This window comes from Dipodomys merriami, unplaced genomic scaffold (assembly GCF_024711535.1).
Source record: "Dipodomys merriami isolate MVZ:Mamm:240054 unplaced genomic scaffold, mDipMer1.0.p SCAF_10, whole genome shotgun sequence".
In the NCBI taxonomy this organism is placed as follows: domain Eukaryota; kingdom Metazoa; phylum Chordata; class Mammalia; order Rodentia; family Heteromyidae; genus Dipodomys; species Dipodomys merriami.
The window spans coordinates 5821385-5836383 of NW_027202271.1; the positions used below are offsets into that span (position 1 = coordinate 5821385).

At 38.6% G+C, this 14999-nt stretch overlaps 1 protein-coding gene and 1 non-coding gene across 2 annotated transcripts in view; one reads left to right on the plus strand and one right to left on the minus strand.

The window, feature by feature from the left end:
- Redic1 (regulator of DNA class I crossover intermediates 1) overlaps nt 1–14999 on the plus strand; it is an 84487-nt gene that overhangs the window by 45070 nt on the left and 24418 nt on the right. The window contains exon 7 of the mRNA XM_070038831.1: nt 717–832. Within this exon, the coding sequence (XP_069894932.1) occupies nt 717–832 (116 nt within the window). The remainder of the gene's footprint in view (nt 1–716; nt 833–14999) is intronic.
- Nucleotides 3455–3559, minus strand: LOC138806628 (U6 spliceosomal RNA). Its single transcript, XR_011365940.1, has one exon. It is a non-coding gene; the product is annotated as a U6 spliceosomal RNA (small nuclear RNA).

The window sequence follows — 14999 nt, forward strand, 5'->3', positions numbered from 1 at the left end:
GTGCCTGCATTTTGTCTTCAGTATCAGATATTCTATTTTCTATTTCATTCATTATTAACTGTGGCTTCTACTGTGGTTTGCATGGAGGAAATTGAATTTTGCATGGAGGAAATTGAATAAGTGGAAGAACTTTTCTCTGTTAGAGGAATTTAGCTTTTTGATAATCAGGATCTTGTTCAACACAATGTAAATTCCATTATTAGTTATTCAAACACTACATTTTATTTTTATTTTGGTCAGTCATGGGGCTTGAATTCAGGGCTTGGGTGCTGTCCCTGAGATTTATCATTCAAGACTAGTGCTCTAGTGCTTTGAGCCACAGCACCACTTACATTTTATTTTTAGAAAAGTGTTTATTTTGGACTTCAAAAGAACTAAAATTACTTTCTTTTTTTGTGCTAATCTTGGGGCTTGAACTCAGAGCCTGAGTTTTTTTTTTAACTCAAAGCTAATACTCTACCACTTGAGCCACAACTTCACAACTGACTTAGTTGATGGTTATTAGAGAAAAAGATTTCACAGACTTTTCTGCCTGGGCTGGCTTTGAACCGTGGTCTTCAGATCTCAGCTTCCTGAAGAACTAAGATTACAGGCATAAGCCACCGGTGCCTGCTTTAAATATGTTTTTAATATGGATGTAATTCATAAATGTCACCTTTGGTAAATAATTTATATGTACATTTACTATTTTGACATTTTCTTCCATGTTTTTTCAGCTCAGTAAAGTTAATTCTTCTGATTCCTTGGTTTCCAAATTAAATGATGGTCAAGATATTCCCCATTCATCATATAAAATAGCACACTATGGAACATTATTTGGACAATTACAAAGGTAAGAAAAGATGCCAAGGAAATAAAGAAGTTGTGGAATTCTATATGCTCAGTGTTAATTTGCTTTAAAGGGATATATTTTTAGTTAGAAGTATAAGGTCACCTAAGTAAATTTGTAGAAATAAAACACTCAGTAAAGTATATCATTTACTTACAATAATTTAATTTTTTCTTTCAAATTATGTGTAATATATTGTATGTACTAATGAGCTCTAGCATGATTTCCATACAGATGTATTGGATGAAATTCTTCCTCATTCTAAATACCCTACTTGACATCCTTCCTAATTTCCAGTAATATCCTATTTTATTAGCATTCACATATGAAAGAGAATAGCTGTCTTATTTCACTTAGCATAATGTCCTACAGTTCCATCCATTTCACTGCAAATGACAGGATTTTGTTTCTTGATTATATACCTCTCTTTCCTGAGTACCGAGGCTGATTCCCTAATCTTACCTACTATGAGTAGTGCCACAATAAACATGTCTGTGCAGATATGTCTTTTGCATGCTATTTGGTTCCTTTTGGATGTGTACCAAAAAATTAGGGAACTAGATCATTTGGTACATTTTGAGGAATCTCCACATTGTTCTTTATAATTGCAATAATAATTTGCTTTTCCACAGGGTTTAAGAATTGCTATTTCTCTACATTTTACTCAATGTATTTTTTTAAAAATACAATAGCTATTTTAACAGTGGTGGGGTAGTAATCATTCTAGTTTTTATTTGCATTTTTCTGAGGTCTAATGAGAGTTGAATATTTGTTCATAGATTTGTTGACTTTCTGTGTGTGTGTGTGTGTGTGTGTGTGTGTGTGTGTGTGTGTGTGTGTGTGTGTGTGTGTGTGTGTGTGTGTGTGTGTGTGTGTGTGTGTGTGTGTGTGTGTGTGTGTGTGTGTGTGTGTGTGTGTGTGTGTGTGTGTGTGTGTGTGTGTTTGGGGGTCCGGTCATGGGGCCTGAACTCTGGGCCTGAGCGCTGTCCCTCAGCTCTTCAGTTCAAGGCTAGCGCTCTACCACTTGAGCCACAGTGCCACTTCTGGCTTTTTTCTTTTTGCTTATGTGGTGCTGAGGATTCGAACCCATGGCCTCATGCATGCAAGGCAAGGACTCTACCACTGAGCCACCTTCCCAGCCCAGTGAGACTCTTATCTCCAATAAACCACTAGAAAACTGGAAGTGGCTCAAATGGTCGCCTTGAGCTGAAGAGCACAAGGACAGCACCCAATCCCAGAGTTCAAGCCCCACGACTGACAAAAAAACAAAACAAAGCAACATTTCCTGAAGTTTAAGTTCAGCAAACTGAACTTTAAAAAAATACACTTGTTAAAAGTTTTGGAATTAGGGCTGGGAAGGTGGCTCAGTGGTAGAGCGCTTGCCTCCTCATGGATGAGGCCCTGGGTTCGATTCCTCAGCACCACATAAGCAGAAAAAAGCTGGAAGTGGCGCTGTTGCTCAAGTGGTAGAGTGCTGGCCTTGAGCTGAAGAACTGAGGGACAGTGCCCACCACCAGAGTTCAGGACCCAGGACCAAAAAAACCCAAAACAACAACAACAACAAAAAACCGACAAAAGTTTTGGAATTAGTAAAAATTAATAAATATTGTCCACATTCCAAGTAGTTTCTTTGGGTACCTTAGTAAACATTTTTTTAGTTATTTAATTTCCCTGACTACTATCTCAAGGCAACTACAAATCTGCTTCCTATCATTATAGATTGTGTTTCTGGAATTTTAAATAGCATTATACAGTGTGTGTATATCTATTTATATATGTATGTATGTATTGTTATTTGGCTTCTTTCACTCAGCATAAGTATTATAAGGTCTATTTTTGTAATTTATTGGATATATTTATAGCTCTTTTCCTTTATTTTGCACAGTATTCCACATATGGACCCAGCACTTTTGTGTTGATAGGCATTGTTTTTTTTCTTTAGTTTTGGCCATTCCAAATGAAGTTTTTATGAATGTTGGCATATACATTTTTTTTTTTTGTCGGTCGTGGGGCTTGAACTCTGGGCCTGGGCGTTGTCCCTCAACTCTTCAGCTCAAGGTGAGCGCTCTACCACTTGAGCTACAGCGCCACTTCCGGTTTTCTGGTGGTTTATTGGAGATAGGAGTCTCACGGTCTTTCTTGCCCGGGCTGGCTTTGAACCGCGATCCTCAGATCTCAGCCTCCTGAGTAGCTAGGATTACAGGCGTGAGCCACCAGCGCCCGGCTGGCATATACATTTTTGTATGGACTATTTCAGTTCTTTTGGGTACAAATGGTTAACTCTTGAATTTTCAAGTTATTTGTCAAAATCTGTCAATTTGTATCAGATTCCATTCAGTGGCATATGACACTTTTTTGCAGTACATCTTTGCTACCACTTGTTGATCTTTAAAATGGAACCCATTATAAATTTTAATTTGCAGAAAGTGGAGATGTGGGTCAAGTGTTAGAGCACCACCATTAAGTGCAAAATCCAAGTGTGAATGTAGAGCCCAAAGGTTAAGCCCAGGTTTTAGCACACACACAAAAAAACTTTACATTTCTCTAAAAGATTTTTCATCTTCTTATGTTCCTGCTGGCCATTTAAGTATTATTTATTTATTTATTTATTTATATTTGTTGTTTTAAAATATGAAATGTTTTACCAATTAGTAGGTCATCCTTGTGTCAGGCCATGCTAATCTCTATAATTTGTTCCAATTTTAGTATATGTGCTTCCAAATTGAGCATTTAAATGTCTTTTAAAGGGTCAACCGTTTACCTGTTGATTTTACTAATGATACTGTTTTTAAAGTGTAAAAGGTTTTAATTTTGATGAAGTTCAGTTCTATATTGAAGAGGAATGGAGAGAAAGACATCCTTGTCTTGTTCTTGATTTTAGATGAAATGGTTTTAACTTTTCACCATTAAATATAATGATGGCTATAGGTTTGTCATATACAGCCTTTATTATATTGAGAAATGTTCCGTGGATTCCTAGCTTTTCTGGAGCTTTCATCATAAAGGGGTATTGGATATAGTCAAATGTTTTTTTCTGAATCAATTGAGATGACCATGTGATTCTTGTCCTTGCTCCTGTTAATGTATTGAATTACATTAATTGATTTGGGTTTATTGAACCAGCTGTGCATCCCTAGAATGAATCCCACTTGATCTTGTTTTGGTTAGTTGTTGAATTTGGTTGGCCAGAATTTTATTTAGAAGTTTTGCATCCATGTTCATCAAAGAGATGGGTCTGTGATCCTTTTTCTTTGATGGTCCCTGTCTAGTTCTGGGATGAGGGTTATGCTGGCTTCACAGAATGAATTTGATAGTGATCTTTCCCTTTCTATTTCATTAAAGAATTTGAGGAGTATTGGAGTGAGTCGTCTTTTGAAGGCTTTGTAGAATTCAGCTGTGAATCCATCTGGTCATGGGCTTTTCTTAGATAGGAGGTCTTTTTATCTTATATTTAGGTCTATGATCTCTTTTGAGTTTGCAGTGTGAGGTGTTGGTGTAAATCTAACTTTTCAATTTACAGGGGAGAGGATTATCTTTTCACTGAATTATCTTGGCACTTTGTCAAATGAGTTGACCATTTATGGTGTTTCTTTTTTTGTTGTTGTTGTTGGTGTTGGCCATGGGGCCTGAACTGTGGGCCTGGGCGCTGTCCCTCAGCTCTTCAGCTCAAGGCTAGTGCTGTACTACTTGAGCCATAGCACTATTTTTGGCTTTTTCTGCTTATGTGGTGCTGAGGAATCAAACCCAGGCCTCAAGCATGCAAGGCAAGCACTTTACCACTAAGCTACCTTCCCAGCCCCACAAGGTTTTATTTTCCTATTACTATTTTGTTTTTGTTTTTGTTTATTTTTTGCCAGTCCTGGGGCTTGAACTCAGGGCCTGGGCTCTGCCCCTGAACTTCTTTTTTTTTGGGGGGGGGGGTCCTGTCGTGGGGCCTGAACTCTGGGCCTGGGCGCTGTTCCTCAGCTCTTCAGTTCAAGGTTAGCGCTCTACCACTTGAGCCACAGTGCCACTTGCGGCTTTTTTTTCTTATGTGTTGCTGAGGAATCGAACTCAGGGCCTCAGGCATGCAAGGCAAGCACTCTACCACTGAGCCACCTTCCCAGCCCCTCTATTCCTTTTTTGATTCAAGATAGTTATTTGAACTTGGTACCTAACACTTTTGCTCACTGGCTAACACTTAGGCAACTGAGCCATAACTCTAGCCTAAGTTAGTTTTTCTTCCATGGGCTCTCAGTTATGTTCTGTTGATCTTTGTATACATTAGTATTACACTATCTTAATAGCAGATTTATGGTAAGTTTTGATGGTAGAAGTATATTGTTTCTCAAATTGGTTCTTTTAAAAAATGTTTTGGTTCTTAATCTTTTGTACTTCTATATATATTATAGGGTGAGCTTCTTAAGCTCTGCAAAATATATAACTCATAAAGCAAACCTGCTTGATATTTTTCTTATTTTGGTGGTACTGGAGTTATTTTTTGTTTTTTGTTTTTTTATTTTTTTGGTCAGTCGTGGGGCTTGAACTCTGGGCCTGGGCGCTGTCCCTGCACTACACTACGCTCAAGGCCAGCACTCTACTGCTTGAGTCACAGCGCCACTTCTGATTTTCTAGTGGTTTATTGGAGATAAGAGTCTCACAGACTTTCCTGCCAGGGCTGGCTTTGAACTGTGATCATCAGATCTCAGCCTCCTGTGTAGCTAGGATTACAGGCGTGAGCCACCGCCACCCAGCGGTATTGGAGTTTGACCTCAGGGCTTTGCACTTGCTAAAAGCAAGGTACTCTACTACTTGAGCCATGTTTCCAGTTCTATTTGTTCTGGTCATTTTTACGATAGGGCCTTGCTGTTTACCTGAGACAGACTGAAACAAGCCTTTATATTTAAGCTTCACACTGGAGCCTGAAATGATAAGTATATACTGCTAAGATCAGCAATAATTTAGGATGGGGTCTTGAAAAAATTTTTTGCTGGCTACCTTTGAACCTAGATCCTCTCAATATCTGTCTCCCAAGTAAATAGAATTGCAGATGTGAGCCACTGATACTCAGCTCAAATTTTGATTGGGATAGTGTTGAATCTGTTGCTCAATCTGTCATGTTAACAACAGTGAATTTTCTTTTTTCTTTGTGTTCATACTGGGTTTTTATTTTTAAGGCTGATGCTCTAACAGTTGAACCACACCTCACCGTCTGTCTTTTTGCTGGTTGATTGGAGATGAAAGAGTCTCATAGACTTTCCTGCTTGGATGGTTTCAAGCCTTAAACTTCAGATTTCAGCACTGGGTTAATAGTGAATATTCTAATTCATGAGCCTAAAAGTTTCGTGTTTTCTGTTGTAAGCTTTTACTTTTATTTTCCTCATTTCATTCTAGGATTGTTCATTGCCAGTACTGGGACTCACAAAACAGTAGCTCACAGTGATGCTCTGCCATGTAGAGTATACCTCAGAATTAAGTTTCCACTTCCCTCTCTCAGGATTTCCCACCCCAGGGAAGAAAGAAGAATTATGCAGTTAACTTTATTTACCCAAAATCGGGGCCCACCAAGAAGCCATTATCTCTGGACTTTACTGTGAACTTTCATGATCTAAATTCTATCTTAAGAAAGACTGAAGTCTTTTTTTTTATTGTGAAAATACTGTACAGAGGGGTTACAATTACATGAGCAAGGTAATGAGTACATTTCTTATAAAGCATTGTAGCCTCCTCTTTTGTTTCCCCTCCCATCCCTTCCCATCCTCAACCCCCACTCCCCCACCCAATCCATCTCCCCCCCCCCCCCCGCACCCCAGCACGAAAGTTGTAAAGGTCGTTTTCAAAATAACGAATTGTACATCTCATTGTTGCACTGGGTCCACCTGTATCCCTATTTAAACGATTTGTTTTTTCCCTTCCCCTCCACAAATTATACCGACATCAAATACAGTGAAAGCAGGGGTTATACCGTGGGGGAGGGACATACAAAGCAACAAAGAAATAATCTTATAAATGTGTTAGAAACAATCACATGAAAGAAAAAACAACATTTGAATACATATCTTAGGGTTCATTTCCCTAACATCAACTTATTTGACCTTTTCTGCTTGACTCAGACATATACTAGTTATTGCAAATAAGGGAAACCATGGGACCTATGTTTCTTTGGGCCTGGCTTACTTCGCTTAATATAATTTTTTCCAAGTCTTTCTATTTACTAACAAATGGGGCAATGTCATTCTTTCTGATGGAGGCATAGAATTCCATTGTGTATATGTATCACATTTTTTTTTTTTTGTCGGTCGTGGGGCTTTGAACTCTGGGCCTGGGCGTTGTCCCTCAGCTCTTCAGCTCAAGGCGAGCGCTCTACCACTTGAGCTACAGCACCACTTCCGGTTTTCTGGTGGTTTATTGGAGATAGGAGTCTCACGGTCTCTCTTGCCCGGGCTGGCTTTGAACCGCAATCCTCAGATCTCAGCCTCCTGAGTAGCTAGGATTACAGGCGTGAGCCACCAGCGCCCGGCTATATATCACATTTTCTTGATCCATTCATCTACTGAGGGGCATCGGGGTTGGTTCCATATCTTAGCTATAGGAAATAATGCTGCAATAAACATAGTCATGCTAATAGCTTTGGTGTGGTCTTGTTTGTGAACATTTGGGTAAATGCCCTAAAGTGGGATTGCTGGGTCATGGGGGAACTCTATGTGTGGAGTCTTTGAGGAACCTCCATACTGCTTTCCAAAGTGGTTGAAGAAGTTTACACTCCCACCAACAATGCAGTAAGGTTCCCTTCTGTCCACATCCCCTCCAGCATCTGTTGTTATTAGAGTTCTTGATTTTAGCCATTCTAACTGGGGTGAGGTGGTATCTCAATGTTGTTTTGATTTGCATTTCTTTTATGGCTAGGGAGGTTGAACATTTCTTCATGTGTCTATTGGCTAGCCTTCTTTCCTCTTCAGAGAAGTTTCTCTTTAAGTCTTTCGCCCACTTATTTATTGGGCAGTTGTTTCTTTAAGGATTTGTTGTTGGGGGATTTAATTTTTTGAGTTCCAAGTATATTTTAGATATGAGACCCTTGTCCGTTGTATGACTACTTAAGAACTTCTCCCAATCTGTGGGCTTTCTATTGATCTTGCTAGCTATACCCTTTGCCATGCAGAAGCTCTGCAATTTTAAGCAATCCCATTTGTCCAATGTTTCTTTTATTTGTTGTGTTTCTGGGTCTCTATTTAGAAAATTTCGGCCTGTGCCAAGGAGACCTGGGTTTCTCCTATTCCATCCTGTAATGTTTTCATAGTGTCTGCTTTGACTCCAAGGTCTTTGATCCATTTGGAGTTGATTCTGGTACAGGGTGATATATAAGGATCTAGCTTTAGTATTCTACAAGTAGTTAACCAATTTTGCCAGCACTCTTTACTGAAGAGGCTGTCTTTCTTCCATTCTATTGTTTTAGCTCCCTTATCGAAGATTAGATGGCTATAGGTCTGTAGGTTCATTTCTGGGTTTTCAATTCTATTCCATTGGTCCTGAGGTCTGTTCTTATGCCAATACCAAGCTGTTTTGATTACTATGGCTTTATAGTAGAGTTTGAAATTTGGTATTGATATTCTCCCAGCAACTGTTCTTTCTGTTGAGGATTGTTTTTGCTATTCAGGGTCTTTTATTGTTCCATATGAATTTTTGGATTGCCTCTTCTATTTTCTTGAAGATTGAGGTTGGAATTTTGATAGGTATCACACTGAATTTGTAGATAGCCTTGGGAAGTATTGCCATTTTCATGATGTTGATCGTTCCAATCCAGGAGCATGGGAATGTTTGCCACTTTCTAAGTTCTGTTTTGATTTCTTTTTTCAAGTTTTTAAAGTTTTCATCATAGAGGTCCTTCACTGCTTTGGTGAAGTTAATTCCTACGTATTTTATTTTTTTAATTTAATTTAATTTTATTTGTGAACATACTGTATAGAGGGGTTACAATTACATGGATAGGATAATGCGTACATTTCTTACCAAGCATTGCAGCCTCCTCCTTTGTTTACCCTTCTCATCCCTTCCCAGCCTCCCCCCTCCCCCTCCAATCCCAATCCTTCTCCTCCCCCCCCCCCCCCCCCCCCGCCACTCCTGCACCTACATTGTAAAGCTCATTTTGGACATGACAACTTGTATTTGTCATTGTTGCAGCAGGTCCACCTGTATCCTAAAAAGACTTGTTTTTCCCCATCTCCTCCACAAGTTATAATGACATCAAATATAGTGAAAGCAGGGGTTATACTGTGGGGGAGGGGCATACAAAACAACAAAGAAATAATCTTATAAATGGGTTACAAACACATGCATGAAAGGAAAAAACATTAAAATACATATCTAAGGATTCATTTTCCTAACATCACATTATCTGACCTTTTCCGCTTGACTCATACATATACTAGATATTACAAATAAATAAATGGGACCTATGTTTCTTTGGGCCTGGCTTACTTCACTTAATATAATTTTTTCCAAGTTTTTCCATTTCCTAACAAATGGGGCAATGTCATTCTTTCTGATGGAGGCATAGAATTCCATTGTGTATATATACCACATTTTCTTGATCCATTCATCTACTGAGGGGCATCTGGGTTGGTTCCATATCTTAGCTATGGTAAATAATGCTGCAATAAACACAGTTGTGCTGGTAGCTTTAGTGTGGTCTTGTTTGTAAACATTTGGGTAAATGCCCCAAAGTGGGATTGCTGGGTCATAGGGGAGCTCTATGTGAAGTCTTTTGAAGAACCTCCATACTGCTTTCCAAAGTGGTTGAACAAGTTTACATTCCCACCAACAATGAAGTAAGGTTCCCTTCTGTCCACATCCCCTCCAGCATCTATTGTTGTTAGAGTTCTTGATTTTTGCCATTCTAACTGGAGTGAGGTGGTATCTCAATGTTGTTTTGATTTGCATTTCTTTTATGGCTAGGGATGTTGAGCATTTCTTCATGTGTCTATTGTCCATCCTTCTTTCTTCTTCAGAGAAGTTTCTCTTTAAGTCTTTTGCCCACTTATTTATTGGGCAGTTGTTTCTTTGAGGATTTGTTGTTGGGGGATTTAATTTTCTGAGTTCCAGGTATATTTTAGATATGAGACCCTTGTCCGTTGTATGGCTAGTAAAGATCTTCTCCCAATCCGTGGGCTTTCTATTGATCTTGCAAGCTATGTCCTTTGCCCTGCAGAAGCTCTGCAACTTTATGCAATCCCATTTGTCCAACCTTTCTTTGATTTGTTGTGTTTCCGGGTCTCTATTCAGAAAATTTCGGCCTGAGCCAAGGAGACCTAGGGTTTCTCCTATTCCATCCTGTTATGTTTTCAGAGTGTCAGCTTTGACTTCGAGGTCTTTGATCCATTTGGAGTTGATTCTGGTACAGGGTGATATATAAGGATCTAGCTTTAGTTTTCTACAAGTAGTTAACCAATTTTGCCAGCACCATTTACTGAAGAGGCTGTCTTTCTTCCATTCTATTGTTTTAGCTCCCTTATCAAAGATTAGATGGCTATAGGTCTGTAGGTTCATTTCTGGGTGTTCAATTCTATTCCATTGGTCCTGAGGTCTGTTCTTATGCCAATACCAAGCTGTTTTGATTACTATGGCTTTATAGTAGAGTTTGAAATTTGGTATTGATATTCCTCCAGCAGTGTTCTATCCGTTGCGGAGCATATTTGCTATTCAGGGTCTTTTATTGTTCCATATGAATTTTTGGATTGCCTCTTCTATTTCCTTGAAGAATGAGGTTGGAATTTTGATAGGTATCGCGTTGAATTTGTAGATAGCCTTGGGAAGTATTCCCATTTTCACGATGTTAATCTTTGCAATCCAGGAGCATGGGAGGTTTTGCCATTTTTTAAGTTCTGTTTTGATTTCCTTTTTCAAGATTTTACAGTTTTCATCATAGAGGTCCTTCACTTCTTTGGTTAAGTTACTTCCTAGGTATTTTATTTTTTGTGGGGCTATTACAAATTGAGTTGCTTTCCTAATTTCAGCCACACTTTTCTCATTGTTGGCATACAGAAAAGCCATTGATTTTTGGGGGTTAATTTTATACCCTGCTACTTTGCCAAAGTTTTGAATCAGCTTGAGTAATTTGGGAGTGGAGTCTATGGGATTCTTTAAATACAAGATCATGTCATCTGCAAAGAGGGAGAGTTTTATTTCTTCTTTCCCTATTTGGATCCCCTTTATGTCTGCATCTTGTCTTATTGCTGTAGCTAGGCAGTCTAATACTAGATTGAAGAGCAGTGGAGAGAGTGGACATCCTTGTCTTGTTCCTGAGTTAAGATGAAATGGCTTTAGTTTTCACTATTAAGTATAATGCTGGCTGTAGGTTTGTCATATACAGCCTTTATTGTATTGAGGAATGTTCCATGGATTCCTAATTTTTCTAGAACCTTCATCATAAAAGCTTGTTGGATCTTGTCAAAAGCCTTTTCTGCATCTATTGAGATACCCATGTGGTTCTTATCCTTGCTCCTATTGATGTGATGAATTATATTAATTGATTTGCTTATATTGAACCAGCTTTGCATCCCTGAAATGAATCCTGTTTGATCGTGGTGTAATTTTTTGGATGCATTGTTGAAGTCGATTGGCCAAAATTTTGTTGAGAAGTTTTGCATCAATGTTCATCAAAGAAATGGGTCCATAGTTCTCTTTCTTTGATGAGTCCCTGCCTGGTTTTCTGATGAGCGTTATGATGGCTACATAGAATGTGTTCGGTAGTGAACTTTCTCTTTCAATTTCATTGAAGAGTTGGAGGAGTGTTGGTGTGAGCTCTGCTTTGAAGGCCATCTAGAATTCTCCTGTAAAACCATCTGGTCCTGGGCTTTTCTTAGCTGGGAGGTCTCTTATTGGTGTTTCTATTTCAATGCTTGATATGGGCCTGTTAAGAAGGTTTAACTCATCTTGGTTTAGTTTTGGCATGTCAATATTTGCTAGGAAAAGGTTCATTTCTGCTAAGTTCTGAAACTTACTAGCATAAAGTTTTGAGAAGTATTTCCTTATAATGTTCTGAATCTTGGTTGTTTCTGTGGTGATGTTTCCATTCTCATCTCTGAGTTTATTTGTTTGGGTGTGTTCTCTTCTTTTTCTGATAAGATTTGCTAAGGGTCTGTCAATTTTGTTAAATTTTTTGAAGAACCAACTCTTTGCTTTGTTGATTCTTTCTGTAGTTTTTTTATTTTTTGTGAACATACTGTACAGAGGGGTTACAATTACATGGGCAAGATAATGAGTACATTTCTTATCGAGCATTGCAGCCTCCTCCTTTGTTTACCCTTCACATCCCTTCCCAGTCTCCTCCCCACTCCCAATCCACCCCCCCCCCCCCCACCAAAGTTGTAGTCTTTTTGGATTCTAATTCATTTAATTCTGATTTAATTTTAGTTATTTCTTTTCATGTACTGTATTGGAGTTTATCTTGCTGCTCTTTTTCAAGGAGGTTCAGGTGTCTCATTAGATTGTTGGTTTCAGATCTCTCCAATTTGTTTAGGTAGTAACTCAGAGCTATAAACTTGCCCCTAGTACTGCCTTTGCTGTGTCCCAGATTAGCTGGTAATTTGTGTCCATTTTTGTTGAATATCATGAACATTTGAATTTCCTTTCTAATCTCTTCCATGACCCACTCATGATTCAGCAGTGTGTCGTTCAGCCTCCATGTGTTACAGGACTTTCTTTGGTGGTTTTAGTGTTGAGTTCTAATTTTATTCCCTTGTGGTCTGAGAGAATGCAAGGTATAACTTCAATGTTTCTGAATTTAGACAAGTTTGCTTTGTGGCCTAAAATGTGGTCTATTTTGGAAAATGTTCCATATGCTCCTGAGAAAAACGTGTATTCTGATGCTGCTGGGTGAAATATTCAGTAGATCTCTGTTAAATCTAGTTGATCTATGCAGTTGTTTAGATCTGCAGTTTCACTGTTGAGTTTTTGCTGAGTTGATCTGTCTAGTGGGGAATGTGGTATGTTAAAGTCCCCAACAATTAATGTCTTTGTCTCTATATGGGATTTGAGGGAAAGCAGTTTTTCTTGGATAAATTGGGGTGCTCCGTTGTTTGGCGAGTAGATATTTAGAATTGTAATATCCTCCTGAAGGAGAGATCCCTTAATTAGTATGTAGCGACTTTCTTTATTTCTTCTTACCAATTTTAATTTGAAGTCTATTTTATATGATATTAGGATTGCAATTCCCGCTTGTTTATGGGGGCTATTTGCTTAGTAGATTTTGTTCCAGCCTTTCACATTGAAAAATGTGTTTGTTTTTATGGGCAAGAGGTGACTCTTGAAGGCAGCAGATGGAAGGATCTTGCTTTTTAATCCAACTAGACAGTCTATGTCACTTAATTGGAGAGTTAATCCGTTAATGTTGAGAGTTAGGACTGAGCGGTGTTCGGGTGTTCCTGCCATTTTATCCACCTTCTTGGGGGCTGCGGCAACTGGGTTCTTCCTAAGGTTCTTGGATTCTCAGTTTGGGTGTAGTTTCTTGGCCTTTATTGTGGTCTTGTTGGTTTTCTATGCGTAGGACATCTTTAAGAATCTTTTGTAGGGCTGGTTTGGTAGAGATACATTGTTTCAATTTTCCTTTGCTATGGAAGGTTTTTATTTGATCTTCGGTTATGAAGGAGAGCTTAGCTGGGTACAATATTCTTGGTTGATAGTTGTTTGTCTTTAGGGCATGGCATACATCATTCCAGGCTCTTCTTGCTTTGATTGGCTCTGCTGAGAAATCTGAGGTGATTCTAATTGTTTTGCCTTTATAGGTGATTGATCTTTTCTCCTTGAGAGCTTTATGGATCTTTTCCTTGGTCTGAATTGATCCTGTGTTTATTATAATGTGACGCTGGGATGTCCTATTCTGGTCTGGTCTATTTGGAGTTCTAAAAGCTTCTTGTATCTGAATAGGCCTATCTTTTTGCATGTTTGGGAAGTTCTCTGCTAGGATCCTGTTAAATTTCCTAGACCATTAACTACTGTTTCTAGGTGCTCCTCTACACCCATTATCCTCAGATCAGGCCTTCTGATGGTGTCTTCCAAGTGTTGAATAGATCTATCACATTTCTTGGATTTGTCTTGGATGATTGTATGTTCTTTCTCTTTAATATCTAGGCTGTCTTCAATCCCTGAGATTCAATCTTCTGGTCTAACCTACTATCAAGACTTTCTACTTTGTTTTTATTTTTTTTCCTTCTAGTTTGTCAGCTTTGATGGCTTCAAATTCTTTGTTGGAGCTTTGTTTTAGATCTTGTATGAACTTCTTTACTTCCTTAAGTTGGTGTTCAGTGTTTATTCTCAAATCACTTAGTTGATTGGTTATGGTTTCTTTGGACTCCCATTCTTTCTGTTGGGTTCCATTCAGCATTCCCTTTATGGTCTCCCTGACTTTTTTCAGCTCTCTGTGTATGAATTCCATGAATGCCTTTAGTGATCTTTGTTTATTCTCATCCTGCTCTCAATTCCTGTATTACTCTTTGATTAGCTTCGTCACATTCACGCAATTCCTGTAGTTCTCTTTGAGTGTTCTCAGCCTTTTCATGCCATTCCTGACTTTCTCTTTGACTGATCTCTGCCTGCTCACGCCATTCCTTTATTTCTCTTTGAGTGTGCTCAAGCTGCTCACGCAATTCCTGTATCAATTTTTGAGTAGCTTCCTCACGCTCATGATATTCCTGTATTGACCTTTGGTTTACCTCCTCTCTTTCCCTATCACACTCATACAGAGTTCTTTGCAGTTTTTCAATCTTTTCATTTACCATGTTTACCAGTAGTGTTTATAGAGCTTTTTGGGAACTCTACTCTGGATTATTTATTATCTGTTCTATCCCCTGTTTATTGTGAGTGGGAGTTGAGATACCTGGACTTGCCATTTTTCTTGTGTTTTTCCGGCTTGCTCAGCCCATTTAGGATGAAAGTAACACCAGTTTTGTGCTAGAACACTATCTTAAGGCAAGCATCAACCAAACTCTGTAGTTGTACAGTCAAAAGTCTGCAGATACAATCTAGTTCAACAGATATATCTATTCAACATCAAACAACTATGTATTAATGGCCTACGAAACCGCAAAGAAGAATTTGGCAAACAAGAAAATATTAGGTTTAGGGAGAGATGTGGGTAAAAATAAGAATAGCGGGATATGGAAAGGCAGAGGGAGAGTTAACTAAGTCCTAATCTCAA